Here is a 27,725-nt window from a genome sequence, read left to right as displayed (position 1 = left end):
AAGACACAGCTAGTGAGAAGATAGCAAGGGACTCCAATGGGACACAGTATAGGCAAAGGAGCAAGGATGGAGAGTGGGGGGCAGTCAAAGGCTGAGGAGACCCTCCTGACAGTCACCTGACAGCCACAGAAGCCTCACCTTAAAGAAATGAGATGTGGCCTGGAACGATGTTGTTGTGGTCGGTGGGCAGAAATCCCAAAGAGAATTGCCTGCCAGGGACCTTGGAGCAAATGGCCACCCAGGGGGGCAGAGGCAGGGAGGCAATCCTGGAGGAGGGGGCTGGAGCTGAGGTGAGTAATATCTGCAAGGCCCAAACCAGGCAGCAGCCACATGTGAAGGGCAGAGGACAGCTGTAGGGGAACTCAAAAGAACTCCTCAGGTGCCAGCTACCGAGCAGGGAAAGAGTGCAAGAAGGTGGAGCCCTAGGGGGCAGGAGGTGAAGAGGAGGACTCCAGGCAGCCAGCTGGCTCAGAGCCAGCTGGGGCTGTGAGAGCTCAGGGCACCTGTCACTGGTTCTCAGGTGCAGTGGGAGAGTGATGTGAGATGTAGCCTCAGGACCAGGTGTCCCTGGGGGACAGGTGGGAGAGCAACCTTCTGTGTGAGGTCACTGCAGTGGCTGAATTCACAGGAGGTGCGAAGCAAACCCAGAGAATGGGGCCCAGAGCCCAGGAGTCAGGGCCACGACACACAGGGTCCAGGATGAGCTCCTGGCTTCTTGCCACCATGCTTTCTCTGGGGCAGGGGCCAAAGCGATTCCACAGGTCTGGGGCTTCATGTTCTCTGCCACTGGCTTCATAAAGACGGGCAAGTGGCACTGGCTGCCACCTTTGGCCCAAGTGACTGAAGAGGACAGAAACTGGACTCTTCTGCCCACAGGTGACAAGTACTGGGTGTTCAAGGAGGTGACGGTGGAGCCAGGGTACCCCCACAGCTTGGGGGAGCTGGGCAGCTGTCTGCCCCGTGAAGGTATCGACACTGCCCTGCGCTGGGAGCCTGTGGGCAAGACCTACTTCTTCAAAGGCGAGCGGTACTGGCGCTACAGTGAGGAACGGCGGGCCACAGACCCCGGCTACCCCAAGCCCATCACGGTGTGGAAAGGCATCCCCCAGGCTCCCCAGGGGGCCTTCATCAGCAAAGAAGGATGTAAGTGAGAGCTGGGGCGGGGCCAGGCTGGGCCGGAGTGGGCTGGGTTGAGCTGGACCAGGGCGGGCCCAGCACGCAGCACATGGCTGATTTTATGTGGTTCTTGCAAAGTCCATGGAATATACTCAGGATCCTCCAACCTTGAGAGTGATAGTGGGAAGACAGCCTCCTCCCAGCTACCCACATGTTCACACAGCAATTAACTTGTTTACCCGGTTACCAAGACCCATAGGTCCATCTGCAGGATGGACTCCCACCTAAGAGATGTTTTTACAGTCTGACTTTGTTCCTTTCAACAGCCATTTCTCCATCAGTGGCCCTCAGGGCCACTCTAAGGGTTCCTCAAGATATCAGATCTGAAACACAATGATGGAGATGGGTAGTTTCAAAGATACCTTTCCATGAGGTTTAAGGGGAGGACATTGAGGAGAGAAACTCACATTTTCTAAGTGCCTCCTGGAGGCCAGGCAGGCAACCAGCTGCCACGACCGTCATCAGAGCTTCACAGCCTGTCTCTCGTTAGCACACCAGGAGCTCTCCAGAGGAGCGGCGAGGTCTTGCTGTGGGCAGAGTGTGCCCCCGTGAGTGCTATGTACTCTCTGTGGATTCAAAGCATACACTCTGGAACCAAGCTGGCTTCCATACAATCCATGTCACTGAACCTGTTTGCACTCAGTTTTCTCCATGTCTTCATCAATTTGATGGAGACAGAACGTAATGATGGCATCTGCCTACACATAACCCTTTGTGAGGGTCAAAAGACGCAGAGCACTTAGAATAAGGTCTGGCACGGTTTGTTTTGTAAAGTTCTGTTATCACCATAACATCACACGTGGGTATGATTCTACTGATGAAGACTGACACGGTTCATCCATTTGGTTCGCCATCATTACAAAGAGCCGGCTATTATAGAGAAGGAACTGGGGTCTACTAGCAAGTAAGACTTGCGTGGTTGACAGCCTGGTGGCAGAAAATAAGGTGGTAACAAATGTTGTACGGGAAATAGGAGTGAGAAAGCAAACAAAGAGGCAGAGAGGACCGCTAGAGAAAGGCTCTCCAGGAAGGCAGTGCTGCTGTTTGTTGACTGTCCTGTGTGCCTGTGTGTTGGCTACACATGTGGCCTCCCTTTTTAGGGGAGCCTCAGTGACAGGTGACATCAAGGACTTTGACCAATGAGATCCCAGCCAGGGTGGAGAATCAGCCAATAAGGCGAGTCTGGGCCAGCTGCTCTGCTGTGGGCTGGTAGTGCTGTTAAGGCTGTTGCCGGGAGCCTGCAGTAGCTGCCCAATGAGGGAATTGGCAAAACTACCCAGCCTGCGTGCCTCCTTCCTTCCCAGCCCCCTGAGAAGGGTCACTGAGCCAAAATCACCCCTGAAGACAAGGCTTGTGGTGCCATGGCCTGGCGTCTGAGCCCAGTTCTCAGCAATAAACCTTTGAACTGGGGGCTTTTGATTTGACCTAAAAGGCCTGGAGGCCCACTGTGCACAATGTGACAGCCACATGCCCAGGCTGAGGGTCCTGAAACATGTCCCAGTTATGCTCCAAATGCCTCAGTGTGTTCCCAGAACCTTGGAGATGAAAAGGGGGGCCCTGTGCAGTTGCATCATTTACTCCACCCTGCACCCCCTCCCGGCCTAGGGCAAATGCACAGCAAGCACTTGGGAGTGGTGATGCTGGGCCATATTTCCACAGATTATACCTACTTCTACAAAGGCCGGGACTACTGGAAGTTTGACAACCAGAAACTGAGCGTGGAGCCAGGCTACCCACGCAACATCCTGCGTGACTGGATGGGCTGCAACCAGAAGGAGGTAGAGCGGCGGAAGGAGCGGCGGCTGCCCCAGGATGATGTGGACATCATGGTAACCATCAATGATGTGCCAGGCTCCGTGAACGCCGTGGCCGTGGTCATCCCCTGCATCCTGTCGCTCTGTATCCTGGTGCTGGTCTATACCATCTTCCAGTTCAAGAACAAGGCAGGCCCTCAGCCTGTCACCTACTATAAGCGGCCAGTCCAGGAGTGGGTCTGAGCAGCCCAGAGCCCTGTCTGTCCACCAGGTCTAGCCATCCAGGCCCTTCCTCACCAAGATCTGAGGGGCAGCTCTGGCCATAGCCCATTGGGGTCGTATAGCTGGAGTGATGGGTGCACTGGCCTAGGCTTGAGTGTGGGATTGGGAGTGATGAGGAGCTGGCGCCAGGGTGGGCTTTCCATCCTGGATGTACTACCCTCTATCTGAGGGGACAGGCCAGGCCCCCTCAGGAAGCAGGGACTATCCCAGGAGGAGGCCCTGTGGTCACTGCCTCCTGTGGTGTCCAGGAGGCACCACAGCTCCCTTCCTGGCTGGAACCTAGCACCCTCTGTGGGAAGCCAGCACTAGCTCTCATCCCCCATCTGGGAGATGCTACCCATCCCAATCCCCTTTTGCCAACACCTGCTGGTCAGATGTCCCCCATACCACCCCATACTGCCCTCCAAGGCTACACGACTCTTGCTGCCGAGACAGTGGACAACAAGCCTGGGTTTCCCCTGCTGGCAGACGGCAGATCCCTCAGGAAACCTACTCCATCTGTCAGGGTCTCCCCCCAGACCCAGGATTGAGGGTCATGTCATGTGCTGCCTGCAGCGGGGCTGTGGCCCAGCTGGGTCTCACATTGTATTTCAATGTCCTGTCACTACTATTTAAAGTCCCATTTTGCAAAGGCTGCTTGAGGCTCTAGGTAAGTGAAGAGGTGACTGTCTTGGTGACAAGGCCAGTGTGGCAGCCTTCCCCGAAAAGCAGTATGACCCAAGGTGCTGCTGAGGCACCCAGACACCCAGCAGTCAGGGCCCTGCCCCAAAGCCCAGGAGCTGGCACAGAAACTGACCCTATTTCTAGAAGCCAATCCGAGTTTGTGGCCGTCCTTCTCTCTCTGCCCATTGTCCCTGTCCCATTTCCCATCATAGCCCTGCTCTAGCCTGCCACTTGTGTCCTCAGGGCTTAGGGACCCAGGACAGCCTCTGTGGTGCTTAGCACCCAGAATCCTGGCCACACAGAGGCAGCGACTCCCTCTCAGCCCAGAAACAGTGTTCACAGCGTGCGCGCAGCCCTTGGGAGCCCTCGCCGCCCAGCTCATGGGGCCCGTCTTCCCACACCGCTCTTAGGAAGAGGGCCCCCACCTGGTAGTGGCTCCCCACTTAGGGGCCTTCTTTGGCTCACCCTTGCCCTCTGGTGGGAGTCCCTGGGACTCAGCTTGCCTTGCTGCAGTCCGGCAGAGGGAGACAGCCCTGCCTGCCTGCTACTGAGGAGCTCCAGGCAAGGCCAGTGGGCTTGGTGGTGTCCCCGGTTCTCTGCCAAAGCCACCAAGAGGTGCCGGACCATCTGCAGGGTGCCAGCAGGGTCTCAGCTGCCAGGGCCTGCAGAGACCCTGCCCCAACCCTGTGGTCTCTAGGATTTGGGTTGGCTTACCCTGTAGCATGGGCAGCCCTGGGAGCTGTCTTGAGAAAAAAATCTCAGAGGCACTGTGGGTCCACTGTGTCCCCTGTCATCGTCATCCTGTTTTTTTATTTTAGCCAAGGGCAGGCTCCCTGGGGCAGGCGGGCAACAACTGCGGAGATATTAGTGACCCATAGGTTTGTATGGTGTTTTATACTTTGCAAAGCACTTTATTAGCTTACACTGTCCACTCCCATCAAACTCGTGGGGCCCTGAAAGGCCAAGGGCAGCTCTCCCTGTGCACCGCGCCCTCAGAAGGGTTCTGCAACTTGCCCAGGCCACTCCAGAATGGCCGGGACCTGTTTCCATCCTCCAATCCGTCCAAGGTCTGGGAGCAGCAGAGGTTTCTCTCCTCTGTCCATCTTTTCCTGGCCTCCCTTGTCCCTGTCCACTCCTCAGGTTGGTGCTCTCACTTCTGGGAACGCTCTAGGCGCCCTTGGGCTCCCCACTGGCCCCTGGTACTACCTAGGCCAGCTGAGAAAGCGCAAGAGATGAAGGTAGGAGGCCGTGGCTGCACCTGTTGGGAGGGAGGGGTGCAGAGCCACGAGGCCTGGAGAGGGCTCAGCCTGGAGGCTTCCAACCCTGGATTTTCCTGCCTATGGTCTTCTGTGTGTCCATCACCCAGGACAGGGCAGCCAGGCAGAGGGGCCCCAGAGCCCAGCTTCCCCTCAGCCTGGGGAATGCCACCGCATTTCAGTGTCGGTCACATTTTAAACTGATCAGCCTTTGTATAATGTTTTTTAAAACATTTCTAAATAAAACAAATACAGAATCATGTCGTTTTCTTTGGGGTGTGGAACACATGCGAGGTTCCAAGGGTGGCCCTCTGGGAGAACAAAGTGCTGCTTGCTGCAGGTCACCTGCCAAGCCAGCAAATTTAACAACCCCCTCTCGGTGAGCGGTTGTGGACATGGTGTCACACCCAGGACTTCCAGGAGGCCGGACCTGCCAATGTTGCACACAGGAAAAGCTGCCCTAGGCCCCCACACAATTGAAGCACTGGGGTGGGGAGAGCACGCAGGTCTGAGCCAAGCCGGGTATGGGTGCAGGCTGGAAGGTGCACTCGTTCAGGGTTTGAGGCAGTTCCTGTCCCGGAGACAGCCCTGCTGGACCTTCCTTCAAGTCCCCTGCGACCTTCTGAAACACTGGTGGGAGCCAGGTCCCGAAAGCCAAGTACAGGGAGAACGAGGCAGCGGGCGGCATCTTCCGGCCAGCAGCCGTCAGTACCAGGAGGTGCAGACGATAAGGAAACGCACATCATCCAGCGGCCCCCAAGGTCCGAGCTGCGGCTGGGGCGCGGGCTGCTCCGGGCCCGTTTGTGCTGCGGGCTGGGGCTGCGCCGGCTCTGGGGCGCCCTGGCCACCGCTCAGCTCAGCCCCCATGGTCTGCAGGAAGAGAAGCATTTCAGCCTTAGAGCAGTGGTAACCCCCTGCTCCCCGACCCAAGGCAACTGGAGCCCAGGCCACCCTCCATCTCGGCCTCACCTTACGCGGCAGAGCCTCCAGTCCTGCTACCTCGGGCGTCGGGAGGAGCCGGCGTCCTGACGTCACAGGCCCCGCCCCCAGCCACGGGGGGAGGGGCCCGAAGAACGTGACCGAAGGATCCCAGCCTGCAGGACGAGGCTCCGCCCCCAGCCCAGGCCGGGGAACCAGGGCGTGTCCGGAACCCCATACACATCCGACCTCTAAGATGATGGACCCGACAGCCAGGCCACCAGCCTTCATCCCCTAAAAACGCACTGAGGCTGAGCGCCCACGCCCCCGGATCGACAAAGGGGTGTTTGCTCCCATCTTAAGCAGGACGGACAGAGGGATAGAGTAAGAGTGCACACGCGTGCCTGTGTGTACGGAGTATGTGTGTATGTGTGTGTGTGTGTGTGTGTGTGTGTCCATCCCACCTGATCTCCCCAGAACCCTGGACCGGCAGGGGGAGGTTCTGCACACAGGCTCAAGTCCCCAAACATGACAATCAGACCAGCTGGAGACAAATGCCCTTTAATGCGATGGCACAGGAGAGCTGAGCTCTCAACCCGGAGCCAGAGGCCCTGACAGCAGCAGGACGCAGCAGGTTTGCAGGAACAGAGCTGGGCTGGGCACCCACGGGGAAGGCCTGCCACCTCCCTGCCAGCATCCAGGAAACGCTGGGCAGGTTGCGGAAAGGGAGCCAAAGTCCACTGCATGGCATGGAGGATGACTCAGGTAAGGCTGGAAAGAGAGTTAGCACCGTCAGGAGCTGTTTCACAGGGGGAACCTCACCTCTGTTCTCTCAGCCCTTCAGAGCCTGTTCACAGCCCCACCCAGGGTGCAGGTCTGACAACATCCCATGACCTAGTCCAAGTTACAACTCTCAGTGCTTAAAAAGGCCAGAAGTAACTTTCCCCACTCAAGTGGGCCAACTTCCCCAACTACTCAGACTTCAGTCATCAAACTTTAGGGTAAGCTCAGTGAGGAAGAGACGAGGCCAAGCCCCAGCCCTCGGGCGGGACCCAGGCTGAACTCTGCTCTCCCTCCTTACTGCTTACTAAGCTAAATGGGCATGACCACCACAGGAAGGCAGACAACTGAATGGGGTGGATGAGATAAAAGCACTGTTCCTGGCAATCACCGCTGGAGAACAGTGTTTAATCTCCTCCCACCTTCATGTTGAGGCTTCACGGGCCCAACCAACCAAGGCAGGGGAGGGAGGCTGCTCTCTTGGTTTCCACTACCTCTTTGAATGATCTGACTGCACAGGCCAGGAACACCACCACAGCCCCTGCCACCATACAGGAGACCAGAAGGGGCTCAGGGTTGCCCTGGCCATTGTGGCCATTTGGGAAGTGCGATTATTTCTCCCTTTAATCTGCAATCAGAGGCCTGATGTCGAACTAACACACCAGATTATCCTCCATCGCTGTGGAGCTTTGAACATCAGGTAAACCAGAGGATGAAGGAGGGAGAATGTAGGTGCTACTTGGCATTTGCTCAACTTGGGAATTTCTAGCCTAATGAAGGTTCCTGTGTGAACTGGGTGTGATACATCCAGAGAAGGATCTTCAACAGTGGGGAGAGAGGAGGCTGAACTACTGAGCACCTGCTATTACACCAGAAGAGACTCTGAAGCCTCATACCTCACAATCTCCAGTCACAGCCCTGCAAGTGTCTATTTTTTTTTTTAAATCTCTCTTGGGCAGTGAACCAGTGAATGGGAGATCTTTCTGTCTCCTTTTCTCTGTAAATCTGCTTAATAAAAATAAATCTTAAAAAAATAAATCTCTCTCTCACACACACACAAACACGGCGTGGGGGGGGAGGGGGGAGAGGAATTCAACTGGTTAATACTCTGCCTGCAAGTGCTGGCATCCCAAATGGGTACTGGTTCAAGTCCCAGCTGCTACACTTCTCATCCAGCTCCCTGTTTAATGACCTGGGAGAGCAGAAGCTGGCTCAAGTCCCTGGAATCCTGCACTCGCATGGGAGACCTGGCTTCAAATTGGCTCAGCTCTGGCTATAACAGCCATTTGGGGAGTGAACCAGAGAATAGAAGTTCTTTCTGTCTTCCTCTTTGTAAAGATTTGTATTGCCTTTCCAATAAAAAAAACTTAAAACTCTCTTCTCAGTAATTGTCATGTATTATTAATAATAGCAATAAAATAAATCACAAAAGTATCCCGATTGTGATTTTGACGCCATAGCTATCTCCAACCAGTCCAAGAGCTTCCTTAGGTATCCAGTCTCTCCTCAACCCTTGTGTCTCTAGCCTGTTGGCTTGGAACAGGCAAATACAAACTGCAAACTGTAGTAGTCACTGGGGCCAGCGCAGTGGCCAAGGACTAATCTTCTACCAGCAGCAACACACATGGGCACCGGTTCACGTACTGGCTGCTCCACTTAAAATCCAGTTCTTTCCTTAATGACCTGGAAAAGCAGTGGAGGGTGGTCCAAAGCCTTGGAACTCTGCACCCACATGGGAGATTTGGAAGAGGCCCCAGCTTTGGATTGGCTCGGCTATGGCTATTATGGCTATTTGGGAAGCAAACCAGCAATTGGAAGACCTTCTCTCTCTCCTGTAGTCACTGATCAAATAAGCTCACAGGAAAGGTCCACCAACACAGAGGCACCACACTGAGTCTTCAGAGTTGATGAAACACCCACTGCCTGCACTTGGGGCTGCTCAACAGTGTGCAGACACACTCTCCCACTTGAAAATCTACCAGGACAGTGCAAGGTGGCTCTTGTTCTAGGTGACACTTTCTCGCCCTACCTGAAGGCAACATAAGCTCACTGTGCTGGGCAAAAAGAGGAAAAGCCTTAGACACCTGTCAATGAGGGAGTCCCGCATGCTGGTGGCCAGGGTGCTGGGCTGGGCCTCGTTCAGCTTGAAGACGCTCTCCACCACCGACAGCTCTGTGCTGGTGGTGTCCAGGCCACAGAAGGCACACCAGTCATTCACCACCATGCCAGCAGCAACCACCTCACTGCCCCGGTTCACAGTGCCCGCCTGCCAAGGGAAGAACACAGTATGAATTACAGCATCCAGAGCCAAAGTCTCCCCTCCTCATGATGACAGGCCCCAAGCCTTGCTTCTGCCCTGCAGTCAGGATCCCAAACTACTGCAGGTCAGAACTCAGATTCCCAGGCACTGGGCAAAGGGCTCTGCTGACCAAGAGACCAGGGTCAGGGGACGGGCAAGCTTACCACCAGTGGCACCTGAAGCAATGAGGACAACTCATCCTGGTCTTCTATGGACGTCTTGGGGTGCACCAACCCCCCTTGATTGCTGAAGACACAGTAGCTTCCTACTAGCACCTGGTCAGCCACAGTCTGTCTGAAGACTTCCACCTTGAGCACATCTGCCAGGATTTCTTCAGTCTCCTGTCAACCAAAAGGACTATGCAAAGGGCCAGAGAACCAGGGACTGTATGACACAACTGCCCAGGGCCCGGCTTCCCTAGACCCTCACTTCACCGCTAGGTCACTGCGCATGAAAACCTCACTGTGATAAAGGAGCAGCAGACACAGCTGAGAGCAAGGTCTAGGCCAGCACTGGAGCTCCCAGTATCCATGCATGCCTTCAACAACAGCCAGAGGCTGGTCTTCATGTCATCTTTTTCCCTCAAACCCACAGTTAAAGATTTCACATGTCAAACTTCTGTCCTGGCCCAGGCTTCAGCTCTGGACGTGTTCATCCCCTCCAGGCCGAAAAGATCCGTTCACGTCCTCAGCTTCTGTGAGACACTGACCACACCAGGAAAACCTTCTATTATCACTCTCCCAAAGAATGCCTAACTACCAGTGTCCACCTAGACAAAGAAATCATAGTGACACTCTCAAACCCTGCCTTTCGGCCAAGTATAGGTGCTAGCCACTGGTGGGCAGGCATGGTAGCCTAGCAGTTGAAATCTTGGCCTTGCACAAGCCAGGATCCCTTACAGGCATTGATTCTAATCTGGGCAGCCCCTCTTCCCATCCAGCTCCCCGCTTGTGGCCTGGGAAAGCAGTCGAGGACAGCTCAAAGCCTTGGGATCCTGCACCCATGTGGGAGACTCAGAGGAGGCTCCAAGCTCTTGGCTTTGGATCAGCTCAGCTCCAGCTTTGTTGTGGCCACTTGAGGAGTCAATCAACAGATGGGAGATCTTTCTCTGTGTCTTTCCTCCTCTCTGTATATCTGACTTTCCAATAAAAATAACATAAATCTTAAAAAAAAAAAAAAAAAAAGCTAGCCACAGGCCAGGATAGTCCTGTATGTAACCCTTGGGCCAAACTCAGCTGCCTCACCCTGTCCAGGTCTGGGTGAACCAAGGCCACGTAGTCATTGCAGGTGGTAACATTGCCCAAAGCCGAGAGCCGCTCCTCTACCCGCCGGATCTGCACGGAGTCTGGGAGGCAGTTGCGAATGTGTTGCAGCTCCTGGTCAGTGGTGTTGTTGGGCACCAGGAGACCGTGTCTGTTCCCTGGAGAGACCCAAATCAGAGAGTGGGGTATAAACGGTCATGAATGCACAAGACAGCTCCTGGGAGCAGAGGATACAACCCAGCCCTGCCCAACCAGCCTTCCCAGGACAGCTTCAGGCCCAGACGCCAGGCCTCTAACCCATCAATGCAAACAGTTCCAGGAGACCGGAGCAAAGGATCACTGGGGCAGCCTGGAGATGGCTCAGGGACTTTGGCCAAGGAACCTTGTCCGCTTCACTATCATCAGCCAGAGGGAGCAGGACTAACAGGAATGGTTCTTGGCACCAGCTGTAAATTCAGCTACCTAAAATTAAAATTCAACTAACAGCACAGCCCTATGAGAATGACATTTTAAATGTGTTTCAGAACCAAGTGTCAGCAAACACACAAGGATGGAGTGAAACTTTCTTGTACTCTGACAGGAGTATAATCACCACAATACCACCTACGACACAGCCTAGGCTGCATAACCAGTGGCTCTGCCATGCCACTCCTGGGTATTCTAGATCCAGAGAAATCACATACAGCACTTATGCTCACTGAAATACAGCCCACACTATTCCTGATACACCAACTGCAAACAACCAAGAGAACAGGAAGGATGAATGCACTCTAACAGACTTACACAAAATGCTAAGAAAGAAGAAAACTACAGACTCGCTTTGATAACCACTGCTAAACCTTCCCCCCTACCATGCAGGAACACACTGCTCAGATTCTGAACTCTGAGCCACTAGCATCTGGAAAGGCATTACAGGCTGGACCGAAGGCAATATTCTGTGGGAACTCACTTCAAGCCCTGAGAGGATGGCTAGAGACCAGGGTGTTGTCCCTGAATCAACAAATGCTTAGATTAGACAGAGACACTTCTCTAAGGATCCCACTGAAGGAAACTCAGAAACAAGGGATGGCAGGAAGTGAATGCAGACCCGGCTTGAAGGAAGGACCAACGTCTGGGGTCAGGTGAGCTGAGGGTGGGGAGGCCACTCACAGAGGTGGTCCAACAGGGTTAAATGCAGCCAGAGAGAATCTGTGAAAGAGCCAGCCAGGGGAGGCTGGGCGGGAGGCAGGAGGAAGCAACCCGCCCGCAGTGGCGGGGCCGGGATGGGGTGGGAATCACCTGCCATGCACAGGTGGACTAGGTGTGGAGCTCGGTGAGTCACCCAGGCATTGTCCTCTCCGCTTCCTCCTCCGACTCCTCACCCCCATGTCTTGGTGACAGAGGAAGGAAACCAGGAGGGAAGGCACCTGTGGCTGTTATTATAACCAGGATGGCTGCCGTCCTGGTTCGGCTGTCACTTAGGGTCCCCAGGCGCCTCCACACTGTCTAGTTCCCACAGACAACAGAAGTCCGGCGAAGCCGAGGTCACGCCCAGCCCTGTCAAAGAAGCAGGAGGACGCAGACGCGTGGACAGCAAGCCCCTCGCCCGCCTGCACCTGCCTTACCCACACACATGCGCCCGATGATGCGACAGCCGGCGATGGACGCGTGCACCACGGGGATGGTATCCGCGAGCTCGCCCTCAAACACGCTGTAAGGACAGAGGCTCGCTGGTCACGGTCCCCTACCACACACACCCCGCCGGCCCCCGGGGGCTCCCGCCGCACCTGTAGAAGTTTTCCGACCCGCCAATGGCCACCAGGCAGTAGGTGTTGGTCAGTTTGGCAAAGCAGCCGATTTCACAGTTGTTCTCGAACGACGCCCGGACCGCCATGAGGCCTGAGGAGGACCGCGGGGTCCGAGTTCAGAGCCAGCGGATCCTACCTCGCCCCTGCCCCCTCGGTACTCGCCGCCAGCGCGAGCCCCACCTGCAGCGCCTACCGCACTCGCCACGGGCAGCGCAGACCCGGCCGACTCTTCCAGGTCCCCTTCACACCCGCTCACCCGGTCACCGCAGTCTCCACACGCGGAATCTGGTCCTCCTAGCTCCTAAGCTGCCTTCCGTTTCCGCCTCGGCCCCAGGAAGACTTCCGGAAGAACGTGGCCCGCCCAGCCCACGCATGGGGCCGCTCTAGCTCCAACTCGCTAAAGGACTCTATGGTCACAGGTCACCGCACTGGCCACGCCCCTCGCCCGCTGGCTCTCGTTCATTCATTCCGCATTTTGGGAGTTCTCGGGAAGTGAAGCGTGAGGGAGAGCCAGAAGAGGGAATAGCTCAACAAAATGATGTTTACTGAAGGAAGAAAGGCCGGTCTGGGCAAACTGACCGAAATCCGGACTCCCACGGGGCCGTGAAGAGCGGAGGTACGAGAGTTGAGTCTCCCAGGAAAGGGCAGAAGAGGCCGTCAGAGTTGAGGACCTGAGGCTGGCGTGGGAGCTGCGCTGACATGCGTCCAAGGTGGATTCTGGCCTGTAGCCCACTTTGGTGCCCAGATGTTTTGTTTTGTTTAGATTTATTTATTTTTATTGGAAAGGCAGATTTACAGAAGAGGGACAGGGAAAGATCTTCCATCCGCTGGTTCACTCCCCAAGTGGCCACAACCGCCGAAGCTGAGCTTATCCAAAGCCAGGAGGCTGGACCCTTCTCTGGGTCTTCCACACGGGTGCAGGGTCCCAAGGCTTTGAGCCGTCCTCAACTGTTTTCCCAGGCCACAGAGAGTTGGATGGGAAGTGAAGAAGCTGGGACATGAACCATCACCCGCATGGGATCCTGGCTTGTGCAAAGCGAGGACTTTAGCCACAGAGTCATCAGGCCGCGCCCTTGGTGCCCAGCTTAACTGTGTGGGTCAAAGGCCCTGCCTACTCTACCTGGACCAGAGTGCTTGGCCCACACTTTGTAGATGCCATAACAGCCCCAGAACCTCTCAGAATGTGTGTGTGTGTGTGTGTGTGTGTGTGTGTGTGTGTGTGTGTGTGTGTAGGGGGGTGTTCTGGAACCCCTTGTCTCAAGCTCTCCTTCCACCATTCTCTGCTTACTCTCCAGGCACCCTGTCAGTGGCCTGACCCAAGCCCACTCTTTTCCCCAGATCCTGGAACTTCTCAGGATGTACCAGGCTGCTGCTGGGGCACAGCCATATCTGCCTTTATTGGTCTGAATTGTGTGTACCGTCCTGCAGGCAGGGCGTGAGCCCAAGAAAGGGATCCACAGCCATCTCAGACTGTGCTGCAAGACATCTGGGAAGAGGAATCCATGGGCTCTCATTCTCCCAAGCTCACTTCAAATCCACGTTCTCTGTCCTCTCTCGGGCAACTTTCCACTCAGTTCCCTCTACCCAGAATTCCTCTCATTCCCTCCTCCGTCTGTCCCAAACCTGCTGTTCTTCAAGGCCTGCCCCAAAGGCAGTCCCCTCTACACCCTGCTGACCAAGCCACCTCCTCATGGCTGACTCTTCTCCAGCTCCCTCTATCACTCAGCTCTGCCTTGGTTTCTTTATGCACCTAATTCCTATGCCTCAGGTCACAGGATCATTTGTTTATCGGACCTATGGCAGATGCAGCAAGGCTGGGAATGCAACTTACATTCAAAGAAATACTAGATGTATGTGTGTGTGTTGCATTCTGTGCATATCCTTGGTCTCTGGATCTTAAGGGTATCTACAGTGAGGACTGAAAGCATATGCTTTGTGTAGCCCCTCATTCAATCAAATGACACAGATGGGATACCTGAGTGTTTGTCTCCTGCTGTCTGCCTCTGAGCCTGTGGACCCTGTCTGTGCTGGGTGTATTGTATAGTGTTTGCAATGTCTGCTATTTTGAGCGTTTGGGGACTTGTGAACTGCGGGTAATGTGTGTCACATCTGTGTAAAAAGCACTCTCTTTAAAGCCAGAGAGACAGGTCTGGCAGAGGTCCCCTCCCCCCCCAGGCTTGGACCTGTCTGCAAAGAAGTCATCCAAGCTCTCTGGCCTCAGCTCCCACACTTATGGAAAGGAGGAATAATACCTATTATCTCATAATTATATCCCTACGAGAGGTCTGCTTTGTGGGATGTTGTGAGGATGAAGGGGAAGTCAAGGGTATGAAGGGCCCAGCATAGTCGCATGCAGTAGACTTTAGGTCACTGTGAGATCCAGTTCTCTGAGTGTGAGGCATACTTAACCTGGTATACTTAACCTGGACTTCTAGACACTCCCTGACATCTGACTCGGCCAGGTAGCCCCTGCCTCGTTTCCCCATCCCCCAAAGTCCAGAGTCCCCATAATTAGAACAGAGATCAGTCCCAGAGAGAAGCATGCCTAGGACTCAAAGCGACTTCGCAGCAGCTTGAACTTGGACTTATTGTACTTGGTGATGAGGTCCAGTTTGCTGTGGCCCAAGGTCAGCCGCTTCTCGTCTTCACGCAGGTCGTGGCCACTACCATTGCAGTGGCCTCCCATGGGGCCCCCAGGGAGGCCAGGTTCGGGTCCATGCCTGGCACTCTGGAACTGGTGATACCTGGTGATGAGGTCCAGCTTGCTGTGGCCCAAGGTCAGCCGCTTCTGATCTGCAGGGCCTGCCCCAGCCACACAAGCAGGACTCGGTCCTGGAAGAGCACTGGGTCCAGGTCCCTCGCTCCGGAATGGACCAAACTTGGTGATGAGGTCCAGCTGGCTGTGACCCAGGGTCTGCCGTCGCTCATCTGGACCCTGTTTCCCAGTCCTGGCTGAGGAGTTAGCTTCAGGGGGCACTCGGGGGTCCTGGGCCTTAGGGTACTGTGCCAGGAGGTCCAAGTGACTGTGGCTCTGGCTTGGGGCTGGCTTCCTGTCCTCTGGGGCCTGATCACCGAGTCTGAGGGAACCTGATTCAAACGCGTCCCCAGAACCCTGGGCTTGGGACAGGAGATCCAGGTGGCTATAGCTCTGGCTTGAGGACAACTTCCTGTCCTGGGGGGCGTGGTCACCAGGCTGAAGGGACCCGGAGTTAGGGCTGACTGCAGGGTCTGGGCCTCCCACTTCTTGGGCTCTAGAGAAGGGGACAAGCAGGTCCAGCTGGCCATGACTCCGGCTCAGACAAACCCTTTTCTCCTCCACTGTCTCCAGGCCCATGCCAGGTCCCCGAGGGCCTCGCAGAGGGCTAGGCTCTTGGCTTCCAAGAATCGCATTTTCTGGGAGTCGAGACAGAGCTGGGATACCCCTGGGAAAGTGGAAGAGGGGGCGGGGGCGAGTGCGAGGGAGCAGAGGTGATCCTACTGTCAGGGCCAAAGGGTTGGCACCACTGAGGTTGAGGGCAGGGGAGGACTGGGACCATGGCGAAGCCCCTATCTTGCCTAGATTGGCCCTGAAGGGCCCAGTGGAAGAGTCGTGGTTAGGGTCTGAGAGCTGGCGTTGCAGGGTGGATTGGCCACTGGCTTCGCGACGGGCAGGACCTGGCGATGAGGACCCCATCCCATCGTTGTCGCTGCAACCACGGCCTCCTGGTAGAGCCAGGTAGGAGGTGTGGCCCACGAGAGGCGAGTGCTTGATGCTGCTGAGGCTAGTACTGGACGGTGAGGAGCAGGTGGGGCTGGGCACACCAGGTCTGAAGGTTGGTGCCACGGCCGGAGGAAGAGGCATCGGAGGAGACAGCGGGTCCTCGCCACTGCAGAACCCCTCTACAGGCTGGGACTCAGCGTACAGACAGCGGAACTCCCGGTCGAAGTCCTCCACAATGCGGCCCCGCAGCTGCAGCACCATGCTGGTGTGGGCCTGGCTGCAGAGCCAGGTGAAGCTGGGGACAGAGATGTCTGGTCAGGAGGCAAAGTGCTGGGCCCTGGGGCTCAGTGGAAGGCACAATCTGGGGAATGTACCTGAAATTGGGAGCAACAAATCACCGCCCAAAGGGCTCACAACATGGCACAGGGCCCCCCACTTCCGAGTGTGTGCTCGTTCTAGCCCTGATCATGGGATCTGGGCACAAGATCACCCGTCCTGGGTCTCAGCAAAGAGGATCTCTGAAGTTCCTCCCTCACATTCTAATGTGCCAGTCATTCTCTGTGCCAAGGGATCTTTCCACTAGGGGGAGCTCTGCACACGCTCAGGGCTTGCTGGAAGGAATAGATGGCTAAATAGAGGCTAATCCAAAACTGCCAGATTCCAGTTGCCCTTACCAGCCTCCCCTTCATCCCACCTGCTCACCTGTAGCTGCCCACCACCACCTGCTCACAGTCAATGATGATGAACTTCTCCAGGGCCTGCCCAGTGAAGCGGCGGCCCGCCTTGCTGCAGTATGTGTCCCCACACATGCTCCGCACACGCATGTTCTGGACCAAAAAGGGAAGTGACAGGTTAAGGACTGACCTTGAGTGTAGATCTCAAGCCCCAACTATGCCCCACTCCCACTGTGCCACTGGTCACCCAGCAGGTTCTCACTGACCGGCAGGTGCCCCCCGTTGAGTTCCATCTTGTAGCACATCTCCAAGAAGTGCCTCAGGTGCTCCTGGGCCAGGAGGAGGTAGACCGGGACACCACGCCGGCTTGAGGCCTCCATGAGGTCACAGAGTAGCTCCATGTCAGTGAATACATCCATCACCACGGCCACCACCTGAAGGAGGGGGTGGGAAGGGCTTAGTCCTGCCCATGGTACTGCCCACATCCAGCCTAGTCAGACAAAAGTTAAGAGTCCCAGTAAGAGGGCCTGAGTTGGAGGCCAGAGCCCTCGAGAGTATCTGAACTTGAAGGGCTTTTCACAGTGCCTGGGCTTGACTCAAAATTGTTAGAAAGTCTCATAGTGTATGCATTTTTCTGTGGATGGCATGTGTGTCATCAGACTGACAGAGCTGTCTATCAAAGCCCTGCTCTGCACTGAAGCCCAGATGGGGTCAGCTGTCATGGGCAGGGCCTGGTCCCAACTGCCAGGCTTGCGCCTCATATTCTTCTCCCACTGGCTCCAACGCTTGGTCAGGCCCATGGGTTGCATGTCTGTGGCTCTGCTCTCAAGGGCTGGAGTAGCTGTCCCCTCTTTGCCAAACCTGCCTCAGTTTCCTTGTGAGGTGACAGAGGTCTGAACTCCCTGACTCATAATCTATGCTATGAGGAAACAAGTTTTCTGTGCCATTGAGAGCTGGGCTTGTGACCCACCCCTCCAAGAGGTCCCTGGGACCCCCTGGCACCTCCATGCTCAAGCAGCCCCTCCAGCCCCAGGCATATGCTGGCGGACTCTCCTCTCCTGGAAGAGCTGAAGAGCAGCTCTGCACAGAGCTAAGCTATGGAGCCCGGGGATCTGACTCTACAGCTGAACAAAACCGGGTTCAAACTCAGACTCTGCCACTTCCTAGTGACAGAGCCTTAGGCAAGTCACTCCACCTCCAGGGGCCTCAGCTTCCTCCTCTGTTAAATGGAGGTGATGACAGCCACATGCCACACGCCTGGGCAATACAACATGGACATGGTCGACATACAACAGAAGCCCAATAAACACTCTTTTCTGGCTGTCTTCTTCACCAATGAGGACATGGACCGCAGGGACAGGAGTCCCTTGGGATGGACAGCCCAGAGTGGAAGCCTGATTCCCAGCTCAGGAACGGAGGGGACTTGGTGGGGGCAAGGAGGCATGGTACTGGGGGATGCCCTAGTCCACACCACAGGTCTGGCCCGGAATGGAGGGAACAAGATCAAAGGGGCAGGTTGATGACAACAGCAACAGCCTCACTAATAACACTATCCTCGATGCCAATCAGGCTTGGCACACCCCTGCCTGGGGCACAGGCAGGCTTGCCAGGGAGGCTGCAAGGTACCGCTGGGATCTCAGCTCCTGCTTTCTGCTACAGGAGCTAGGCCCACCCTTGAGTCCTGCCTGGGGTCATCGTGTCTATTCCCCAGTCTTCCTGGCCAGAGGCCAGGGTTCTGGGAGTGATGTCATGCTGGTGTGTGGCTCGAGCCCCACCACTGCCCGGGTATCACCATCTCTGCTCACTCCTTCCGCATCTGGCTCCTGAGCCCAGCAAGCTCCACACCTCCTAGCTCCTCACCCCAGCAATCACAGCCCTCCTCTGCTTCAGGCCCAGCTGACACAGTGCAAGGGCATGAGGTGAGAAGCAGCAGAGGGGAATAGGGGCCAAAAAGCAAGGCTGGGCCTGCATTCAGAGACTCCTTTCCTGATCCCTGAGTTTTGGAGATCAGCACGCGGCTCAGATGTCCTCCGAGGTGGCATGGAGATCATAAGGCCTTTGGAGACCTGGACCCATCACTAGGAAAGGTGCACTGGGGGCCTTGCTTGCAGGATACGCTTCAGTTGCACCCTAAGAAACACATGGTGTCCCTTCCGCACATGCCCTGTTATCCCTGTGGCTCTTGAGGGCCAAGAGGCTACAAATGGAAGTGAAATATACGGCCATACCCTGGGAACGTGGTATCTCAGGCGGGCTGTATAGCCCTGGGCTGGTCCCTTTCCCTCCCTGTGGGACGGAAGAAGAGAGGAGGTCCTTACCGTGCGAGCTTGGCTGAAGAGGAAACGCAGCAAGTCCTTGATGTTCTTGGCCTTGTCCCGCTGGAAGTGGACCACGGCTTGGGTGGGGCTGAAGCCTGTGGCCTGCGGCACCTCGGGCCACCCCAGGTCCAGATCTGGCGGGTCCACATCGGAAGCCATGGGGAAGTAAGTGCCTGAAGTGGCTTCAGAGAGCAGGCTGAGGCGGTCAGGCCCCGAGGACTCTGGCCCGTGGGCCTCGCCAAGCTCCGGGCCGGCGCGCACATGGCTGGTCATGTAGTCCACATCCAGGGCACTCAGGAAGGGCAGTTCCCGCTCCTCAGAAATGACTCGCAGGTAGGCTGCCTCGCCCCGCTCCAGGAGGGCGTCAGCTGCCAGACGGGCAGCCTCACTGTGCTGCAGCACCAGGGGCGAGCTCTCCCGCCACCAGGGCCGCTTCAGTTCCTCCACCCGACCCCGCAGGGGGCCAGCCATTCCTTGGGCTGCAAGGCCTCCCAACATGCTTGCCCACCTGGCTCCCTCAGCCGCCGGCAAGCTCCATGGTCTGGACCCGGGGTTGGCTGCTGGCAGGAAGGAAAGCCCGGCAGGACCGCCTCTGTCTGCGTGTGTGACGGGGGCTGTGGCCTGTTGCCACCCTAAGTCAGCGCTGGGCTCCGCCTCATTGCCCCTGGCTTCTGGAACCTGTCAGGTGAGCCCCACCTGTCTGCCTGCTGTTGGGACTCGTTCAGAAGAGCAGCAGGGCCGGGCCCTTTGCACACATTGGTGCCTCCCACCCCTGTGTACCCTCGGGCCTCGTCCCACCATGCTGTTAGTAGTCCCTGGGCCTTTCAGGGACCCAGGGAGGTTGGATTTTAGGAAAGGGTGGCCCAGGCCTGCTCCAGGGTTATGTATGCACATGTACACACACTCAGGGTGGCTAAGAAACTCAAGACATCCAGATAAAGACTGGAACACATGGGCTGGCACATGCAGACCACGTATTTCTCTCAAACCCACCCACGTAGAACGAGACACATGCTAACCTACAGAGCAGCCACACCTCCCGCAGATACTGCACACACAGTGCATGCCCAGCTCTGTGCACACAGACCCAGCAATGCCCCACAGTCTTCAAGGACATCTGCCAATCCCTCCCTCACTTGCCAGCTCTCTCTACAGTTGCTTTGGCACTCTCCGTCATCCTAACTACCCCTGGCCCACCCTGACCAAAGTTCATCCTCCAGGGATCTAGAGCAGTGACCCTCACCCCTGGCCCCTCGGAATGGCTGGGCAGGGCTGGGCAGGGCTGGAACACAATCTCCTGTATCTGCCTACCCTAAGCCAGGAGGTCTGAGGTCCTTGAGAAGGTCAGCATGGATGGCACACCAAGTTGCCACATCCCCAGGGGCTAGCCTCAAGTCTCTTTCCCATTCTCCAGGGCTGGGTATCAAGTGCTGAGAATGCAAAAGGTGGTTTTAGAGGGTGAGCAGACGCATGGCAAGGACAGGAGGCAAAGAGGCAGGTGTCTCTTCTCTGCTCCAACAAGGGCCAAAGGCTCAGAGCACATACAGTCTGTGCTCGTCACACTAGGAGAGAAGCCTGGCTATGGGGAAGGGGGCAGCAGGTGGCTGGTGCAGGTGGCCAGAGCAGGTGGGGAAGCAGGCCAAACACATGTCATGATCTCCCTCTGGAGGGATGAGGTTGACAGACAGAAATCCTGTCCCACAACCCTGTCCTGACTGCTCTGGGCTCATCAGAACCACATCTGGAGCCCAGGTCCTGCCTGTCCATAAGAGCTCTGCACGGGTCCAACACTCACACGCCTGAAGAGAGGACCAGGGGGACTTCCAAGTTGCCTTAGTTGAGCTGAGCCCCAGGACCAGGGATGAATGGGGCTGAGGTATGTCTGGGCGGAACCTAGAGGTGAGAGGTCCGGGGACATGTGGAAGCCCCAGGCTGGGAGCTGCAGAGCCAGGCCTGTCACCTACCCCTTCCCAGAGGCAGGGGCAGAAACTGGAGCACCAAGGCTCCTGCCAGGAGGGCCCTTCCTTCCCTGCCTTCCCCCATCCACCTGGGGAGGCTGCCCGGGTGAGGGGCAGGGGGCTGAGTAAACAAAGCCTGCCGTGGGCGGGTAATGAGCTGTGGGGGCAGCTGAGGTGGCAGGGCCCTCATTAGGGCTTTATCTAGAGGTTGGTTGGAAGGGGAGCAGCCTCCTGGCAGGTGGGGCAGGTGTCTTGCCATGTTAATTGTGTTTATCCCTCCACTTCACCATACCGGTTTTTGCTTCTTTTTAACTATGGTAAAATGCATGTTACCTGGACCACTTTGGTTGTGTTTGCTGCATTCAGGTTAGCTCCCCGCCATCCCGTCCTCCAACCCACATACTGTTCCCCCTATAATGTCTCCAGAACCTTTACCTTTCAAAGTTCAAGATTTGTGTCCACTGAACATCAACTCCCTATTTCCCCCTTGCACCAGGCCCTGAAAACCACATTCTTTATATGAATTTGGCTGCTCCAGACACCCTATTTAGGTGGACTCTCACAGTGTGTGTCATGACTTGCTTCACTTGCTAGAATGTCTTCAAGGTTATCCATGTTATAGCATATGCTGGAATTTCCTTTTTGTTTTAAGGCTGAATAACATCTTTCTGTGTGGGTATATCTCATTTGGGTTCTCCATTCATCCATGGACGGACACTTTCATCCATCACTGATGGGCTGCTTCCATTGTTTAAAAAACAGTATTTGTGGGGCCTGCACAATGGCTCAACTGGTTAATCCTCTGCCTGCAATTGCTGGCATCCCATATGGGTGCCAGTTTGCATCTTGACTGCATCACTTCTGATCCAGCTCCATGTTAATGGGCTGGGAAAGAGCAGCACATCGGCCAAGGCCTTGGGCCCCTGTGCCCACTTGGGAGACCCAGCAAAAGCTCCTGACTCCCAGCTTTGGACCAGCCCAGCTCTGGCCATTGCAGCCATTTGGGGAGTGAACCAACATGTGGAAGATCTATCTCTCTGTCTCTCCGTCTCTCCATAGATCTGCCTTTCCAATAAAACCAACTAAATATTTTTTTTTCCCCAAAGTATTTATTCGAAAAGCACAAAGAGAAAGAGATCTTCCATCTTTTTACTCCCTAAATACCCAAAACAGCCAGGGCTGGGACAAAACTGAGGCTAGAAGCTTGGAATTCAAACCAGGTCTGCTGGGTGGGTGGCGGGGACCTAAGCCCCTGAGCCATCACCTGCTGCCTTCCAGTATGTCCATAACTCAAACCCAGGCACTCCAACATGGGATGCATGGGTCACAAGCTTTGTCTATCTATTTGTTTGAAAGACAAAGTGATAGAAGATGGGGAGAGGGAGAAGTCTTCCATCCACTGGTTCACTCCCCAGTTGGTCACAATAACCATGGTTAGGCCCATTGGAAAATACATGACCGGAACTCCCCTCAGGGCTTCCCTGTGGGTGGCAGGAACCCAAGTACCTGGGTCATCACCTGCTGTCATCCCAGGTCCATTAATAGGAAGCTGGATCAGAAGCGAGGCAGCGGGACGTGAACCAGGCACTCTGATATAGGAGCGGGTATCCCCAACAGCAGCACAATCAGTTGTGCCAAAATGTTGGCTTTCCCCAAGCTCTAAGATTTAGTTATTTGAAAGACAGAATTAGAGGGAGAGAAAGAGAGAGAAGTCTTCCATTCATGCCTTACTCCCCAGATGACCACAATGGCTAGGGCTGGGGCAGGCTGAATCCAGAAGCCAAGGTTACCCACGTGGGTGCAGAGTCCTAAGTACTTGGATCATCTTCTGTTGCTCTCCCAAGCACATTAGCAGGGAGCTGGATGCCTGCCCTATTTGCACCTTTTAGCTACTGTGAAAAATGTTACTTGTACATCTGTTAGAATTTTACAGTTTTTGAATATCTTCCTTAAATTTGTGCTGGGTTCAACTGAAAAAAAAAAATTTACTTGTTTGAAAGTCAGATTTACAGAGGAGGACAGAGAAAGATCTTCTATCTGCTGGCCCATTTCCTAAGTGGCCACAACAGCTAGAGCTGAGCTGATCTGAAGCCAGGAGCCAGGAGCTTCTTCCAGTTCTCCCACGTGGGTGCAGGGTCCCAAGGCTTTGGGCTGTCCTCTACTACTTTTTCCCAGGCCACAAGCAGGAGCTGGAAGGGAAGTGGGGCAGCCAGGAACTGGCACCATATGGGATACCAGTGGATACAAGGCGAGGACTTTAGCTACTAGGCTATTGCACTCGGCCCTGGGTTAAATTTTTATAAATAATAATAAAAAAAAATGTCTGGGACTGGTGTGGTGGCTCAGCTGGTTGTTGCTGCTAGCAATGCTCCCAGCCCCTATGGAGCACCAGTTCTTGCTGGCTGCTCTACTTCCTATTCAGCTCTCCATCAGTGTTCCTGGGGAGACAGAGGAAGCTGTCCGTGGGAGCTTGGGATGAAGCTCCTGGTTTCAGCCTGACTCAGACCTGGGTGTTGCAGCTATTTGGGGAGTGGACCAGGAGACAGAAGATCTTTCTGTTTCTCTGGTGGATAGTGGCAATTTCATATTGTTCAACTAAGAGTCTGTGCAGCTAAGCCTAATGAACTGAGGACACGTGTACTTGCTGTCGGGGACATGTGCTTGCCTGCGTGGTTGTTTTGGATTATCAAGCTGCACAGCAGTGCGTGTGCACCTGTTGGTGTGGAGGTCTGTGTGCCGGCATGTCCAGGGCAATCTTTGGTGTCTGAACTAGGAACTGAGTCTGTTTCCAGGAAGCTCACGTTAGGGAAGCAGAGGGGGCATGGGTGTGGTGGTAGAGTATCAGGATGTGTGCATCAGATGTCCAAATGCCTGGGATTGAGTCCTGACTCATGTCTTCAGGCCAGCTTCTTACTAAGGCACCTGGGGAGGCCGCAGATGAGGGCCCAAATACTTGGCTTCCTGTCTCCCATGGGGGAGAACTGTTTGGAGTTCCAGATTCTTGGCTACAGCCTGGTCCAGCCCCAGATGTTGTAGGCATCTGTGGTATGAACCAGCAGTTGGAAACACTCCTTTTCTCTATCAGTTTGCTTTCTGATGACATAAATCAAGAAACCATTTGGATTGTATAACATATGTTCAAGAGGGGAGACTAAGTTGAAAAAGTAGAAAGGGTCCCCATAAGACCCTGACATGCTCATAGGAGTTTGTGAGCCTCCCTGTGGGCTGAAGGAATGGAGGGCAAGGTGAGGGCAAGGGTGGAACCTATAACTTTGGGTGAGGCCTAAGCGTGCTGGGAGCCATTCACACAGACCCAAGCCCAGGTTCTGGCTGCAGTGTTTGGGCACAGGTCCCTTAATGACTGTTATTAAGAGGAATGAAGCTATTTTCCTGTCCAGGAGCTGTGTCAGGCGCCTGCCTGGCCTCGTGTGGCCATCCTGGTGGCCATTTAATCTTGTCAGTTGTCTCTTACGAGCTGAGTGGCGCCTGGGTAGGTGACTGTTGTGTGGAGGCGGTGAGAGCAGAGATGGAACAGCAGCCCTCCAGCTGCAGGCTGCCTTGATGCCAACTGTCACAGACCTTGCCCTAGGCACCCCTGGAGAGGAGTACCTGGTGACTAGTAGGGGAGCTCAAAGAACAAGATGCAAGGGGATTAGTAGTGAGCACCCCACCCCCCAGTCTAGCTTGCTCTTGGGAGGAAAGATGAGGAAGGGTTCAGGAGGTACAGGATGGCCAGTGGGGTGTTCCAGGCCAGAGGAAGAGGGCAGGGTTATGCTCCCAGAAGGAGGATGTAGTCTGTGACGCCTTCTGGAGCCACAGCGTGAAGCGCCCCAGGGGCCCTGCTAGGGTGCACAGCTTGATAGCATGGAGGTTTGAAGCAGGCCCTAGGGGCAGGGTGGCTCCAAGAACCAGCCTCCCAGGAATGAGTGTGGCTTCCCCTTCTGGAGTCCCACAAGGTCTTTAGGAGGTTGACCGGATAGCCCGAGGACTGGGTCCATGCAATTACTGTGGTAGTGTCCTGGGCCGAGTCAGATCCCTGGCTCAACAGCGGTTTGGCTACTCTATGGGGGAGCTAAAACATCACAACTTGATGTGTAAAAATGGGACCACTGTCATGTTTTTCACTACATTGTGAGACATAAATGGACTCACCTCAGCCATGCCTGACTGTAGGTGGTCACAGCTGCACAGCACGGGACAGATGCCATGCCTTGCAGGCTGTGGAAGGGCAGGGGCTCCGGGAAGGTCCAGAGACCAGCAGGAGAGAGCTCCCCCTGCCCAGTTTCTGACCTCTTCTGGACCCAAGGCTGGTTCTGAAGGTCAACATGGCCCCAGACTCCACCTGTAGAGTGGTCCCACCCTCGCTCACCAGGGCGGGGAGGAAGCAGGTCCTCCCTCCTGCATGCATCTGCAGAGTGAGCAGGGGGGCCTCTGCAGCACATGCAGGATTGGGCCTTCGGTTCCGGGAAGACAACTGTGTCCGAATTTAGATGATGGAATCATCCTCCTGTGCCCTCCTCCACTCAGCTCATCCCATCCTGTAGTGGTCGGGGTGAGGGAGGGGGTGTACCCCACTCCTCATTTCCCAAAGAGGGAAGTCCCAACTCCACTGCTGGCCTTCCCAGGCTCCTTTCTCCCCAAGGGGGGAAGAATGGCTGGACTCACTGATACTTAGGGAAGGAACTGGGCTCAGGTCTGCCTGACTTTGGTTTCTGGTTCTGCTGTCGGCAAAAGGCATGCCTTCTCTGGGTGCTGCCAAGGGAGGGCAGGATGTCCATTCATCCACAAAGAAAGCTCCACTCCTCAGCCTTGCCAGCAACAAAAGCCAATTTTTTTTTGGTGGGGGGTCCATCTGTTCTGAAGCTGGGAGGGGAAGACCTCTTCAACTCTTGATGTTACTGCTGCAGCCGCCTTTCCCTACCCATCCCACTGATCCACCATCCAAAATGGATGAACTACGCACTCCAGCTGGCACTGGGGTCCTGAGGACGAGCTGAGAGTTCATCTCTGCCCTGGAGGAACTCACAGTTCAGTAGGAGAGGCGTACTCCTAATTACAAAGCATGGGATGAGGCTGAGCTATAAACCAGGTGCTTAGGGTTAGAGACCATGACCTATTCTGGAACCTCAGAGGAGCCATGTCCCCACTCCTATCCCACAGTCAGGGTCAGGTCTGCGGGTTCCGATCCCCAGCTGTGCAGCGAGGGTGGGGGTCTCTCAGGCCCTTGACCCCCTGATCAGAGGTGGATGGGCCTCATTCGGTACAGTTCATCAGTCCCCTAAGGCAGAATCTTCTCCTGACTCTCCTCTTGGCTGGGGCAGGTCCTGCGCCCCAGACTTGTCAATACACCTCAGAAGCCATAGAAAAACTGTGATAGATGCTTAGTTCTGGGGGAAGGGTGAGACGAGAGGCCTGACCTGGAGGACCCAGTGCACTGAAGGCAGGAAGTGGGCAGAACCAGGGCATCATTCTGCTCTCTGTTCACACATCTGCTGGGTCCATTTCCCTCCTACTTCATCCCAAGGGCTGACAGGCTCCACTTCTGGGCCCGGAGAAATGGGAGCCAGTTGGACTGAACTCTGTCTCCTTCCCCAGCCTGGAGGCCTCTCCCCACAAGTCCGCAGCACCCCATTGCTCTTCCTATCTGCTGGTCTCAGGGGAGGCCAGGCCCCTATTTTCAGAGCAGGAATGCAGCCACCATGGCACTAGGCACTATGCGTGGCATGAGACCCCTACTCAGCTTTTCTTTCTATCCAGCTGTTCTTCTTCCTTTTTTTTTTTTTTTAAGATTTATTTGTTTTTATTGGAAAGTCAGATTTATAAGGAGAAGGAAAGACAGAGAAAAACAGACCTTCCATCCAATGGTCCCCTTCCCAAGTGACCACAAAGACTGGAGCTGAGCTGATCTGAATCCAGGAGCCAGGAGCTTCTTTGGCATCTTCCACGTTGGTGCAGGGTCCTAAACCACAAGTAGGGACCTGGAAGGGAAGTGGAGCAGCTGGGGACCTGAACCGACGACTATATAGGATCCTGGTGGATGCAAGGCGAGGACTTTAACCACCAGGCTAGTGGGCTGGGCCCTCTTCTCCCCGTTTCTTCTCATCAACGAACCTCCAAAGACACCATATGGTTCTTAACCCTTTGCTAACTACATTCTCTCAGTCTTTCTGTGATCGCACTGAGCCCTTACGCCTCACCCATGTACTCCTCACCCCACGAGTCTCTGGGAACTCATCCAGTGACACCATCAAGTAGACACGGACAGGCTCCTATCTCAAATCCTCAGTCCTGCCTCCGCGGGGGCACTGCGATCATCTCAGGTCCATATCCCCTTGACACAGCAGTGTACCAAAGCAGGGTGGCTACGCTCGGGGGACACCGCACTGCTCGGCTTCACCACAGGTCACTTGGCATCAATCAGTGGCAACCCAGCCATGGCCCATTCATAGAGAACTGTGATTGGTATTGAGGGGGTCTTCCTCCCCAGCCCCAGCCCAAGAGGGTCTTTCTCCCACAAGATGTGGCTATTTTCTGGCCAGAGGGGGGTCTGTGTATGGTCAGGCATCAGTTCCAGGGAAGGCTTTCCCTGAAATATCTCAGGAGTTTGAACCCCACGAGGGGGAAAATTCCACACAGGTGCAGGGTCCCAAGGCTTTGGGCCATCCTCGACTGCTTTCCTAGGCCACAAGCAGGGAGCTGGATGGTAAGTAGGGCTGCTGGGCTTAGAACCAGTGCCCACATGGGGGATCCCAGCGCTAGCAAGATGAGGACTTTAGCCATTAGGCTACCAAGCGGGGCCCAATGTTATGCCGTTTATTTGTAATAACTTCCTCTGACAGCATTGTGAAACACCGAGTAAAGCTGCCACTTGTGTCCACTTGTTACATGAACATCCTAT

The 27,725-nt window shown here is 55.3% G+C and overlaps 4 protein-coding genes across 9 annotated transcripts in view; 1 reads left to right on the top strand and 3 right to left on the bottom strand.

The window, feature by feature from the left end:
- Positions 1 to 3,795, top strand: part of MMP24 (matrix metallopeptidase 24) — a 43,985-nt gene extending 40,190 nt beyond the window's left edge. Inside the window, exons 8-9 of the mRNA XM_040981586.1 lie at positions 877 to 1,143; positions 2,836 to 3,795. Coding sequence (XP_040837520.1) covers positions 877 to 1,143; positions 2,836 to 3,173 — 605 coding nt within the window. The 3' untranslated portion in view covers positions 3,174 to 3,795. The remainder of the gene's footprint in view (positions 1 to 876; positions 1,144 to 2,835) is intronic.
- Positions 3,796 to 4,760: 965 nt separating this feature from the next.
- MMP24OS (MMP24 opposite strand) lies at positions 4,761 to 6,138 on the bottom strand. Of its 2 annotated transcripts, none has more exons than XM_040981585.1 (2): positions 6,101 to 6,138; positions 4,761 to 6,001 (listed from the first exon to the last, which is right to left on the bottom strand). In XM_040981585.1, the coding sequence occupies exon 2, from the start codon at positions 5,996 to 5,998 to the stop codon at positions 5,837 to 5,839; it is 162 nt and encodes a 53-aa protein (XP_040837519.1). In that variant the 5' UTR covers positions 5,999 to 6,001; positions 6,101 to 6,138; the 3' UTR covers positions 4,761 to 5,836. The 2 variants fall into 2 exon arrangements, with proteins under 2 accessions (XP_040837519.1, XP_040837518.1); XM_040981584.1 differs by having other exon boundaries at positions 4,761 to 6,025; positions 6,101 to 6,120.
- Positions 6,139 to 6,594: 456 nt separating this feature from the next.
- On the bottom strand, positions 6,595 to 12,507 carry EIF6 (eukaryotic translation initiation factor 6). Of its 5 annotated transcripts, none has more exons than XM_040981582.1 (7): positions 12,426 to 12,507; positions 12,157 to 12,268; positions 11,995 to 12,080; positions 10,373 to 10,548; positions 9,293 to 9,469; positions 8,914 to 9,095; positions 6,595 to 6,820 (listed from the first exon to the last, which is right to left on the bottom strand). In XM_040981582.1, the coding sequence occupies exons 2-7, from the start codon at positions 12,261 to 12,263 to the stop codon at positions 6,811 to 6,813; spliced, it is 738 nt and encodes a 245-aa protein (XP_040837516.1). In that variant the 5' UTR covers positions 12,264 to 12,268; positions 12,426 to 12,507; the 3' UTR covers positions 6,595 to 6,810. The 5 variants fall into 5 exon arrangements, with proteins under 5 accessions (XP_040837516.1, XP_040837517.1, XP_040837515.1 ...); XM_040981583.1 differs by having other exon boundaries at positions 12,434 to 12,504; XM_040981581.1 differs by having other exon boundaries at positions 12,358 to 12,492.
- A 2,215-nt stretch (positions 12,508 to 14,722) lies between these two features.
- FAM83C (family with sequence similarity 83 member C) lies at positions 14,723 to 19,343 on the bottom strand. Its single transcript, XM_040981121.1, has 4 exons — positions 18,870 to 19,343; positions 16,818 to 16,985; positions 16,580 to 16,704; positions 14,723 to 16,172 (listed from the first exon to the last, which is right to left on the bottom strand). Exons 1-4 carry the CDS (start codon positions 19,338 to 19,340, stop codon positions 14,723 to 14,725), a joined length of 2,214 nt encoding a protein of 737 aa, XP_040837055.1. The 5' UTR covers positions 19,341 to 19,343.
- Between the last annotated feature and the right edge of the window lie 8,382 nt (positions 19,344 to 27,725).

This window comes from Ochotona curzoniae, unplaced genomic scaffold (assembly GCF_017591425.1).
Source record: "Ochotona curzoniae isolate NIBS_2020 unplaced genomic scaffold, NIBS_Ocur_1.0 contig_3520, whole genome shotgun sequence".
Lineage (NCBI taxonomy): Eukaryota > Metazoa > Chordata > Mammalia > Lagomorpha > Ochotonidae > Ochotona > Ochotona curzoniae.
Note: the sequence above shows the minus strand (reverse complement) of the source record. Positions and strands in the feature narration are given on the sequence as shown.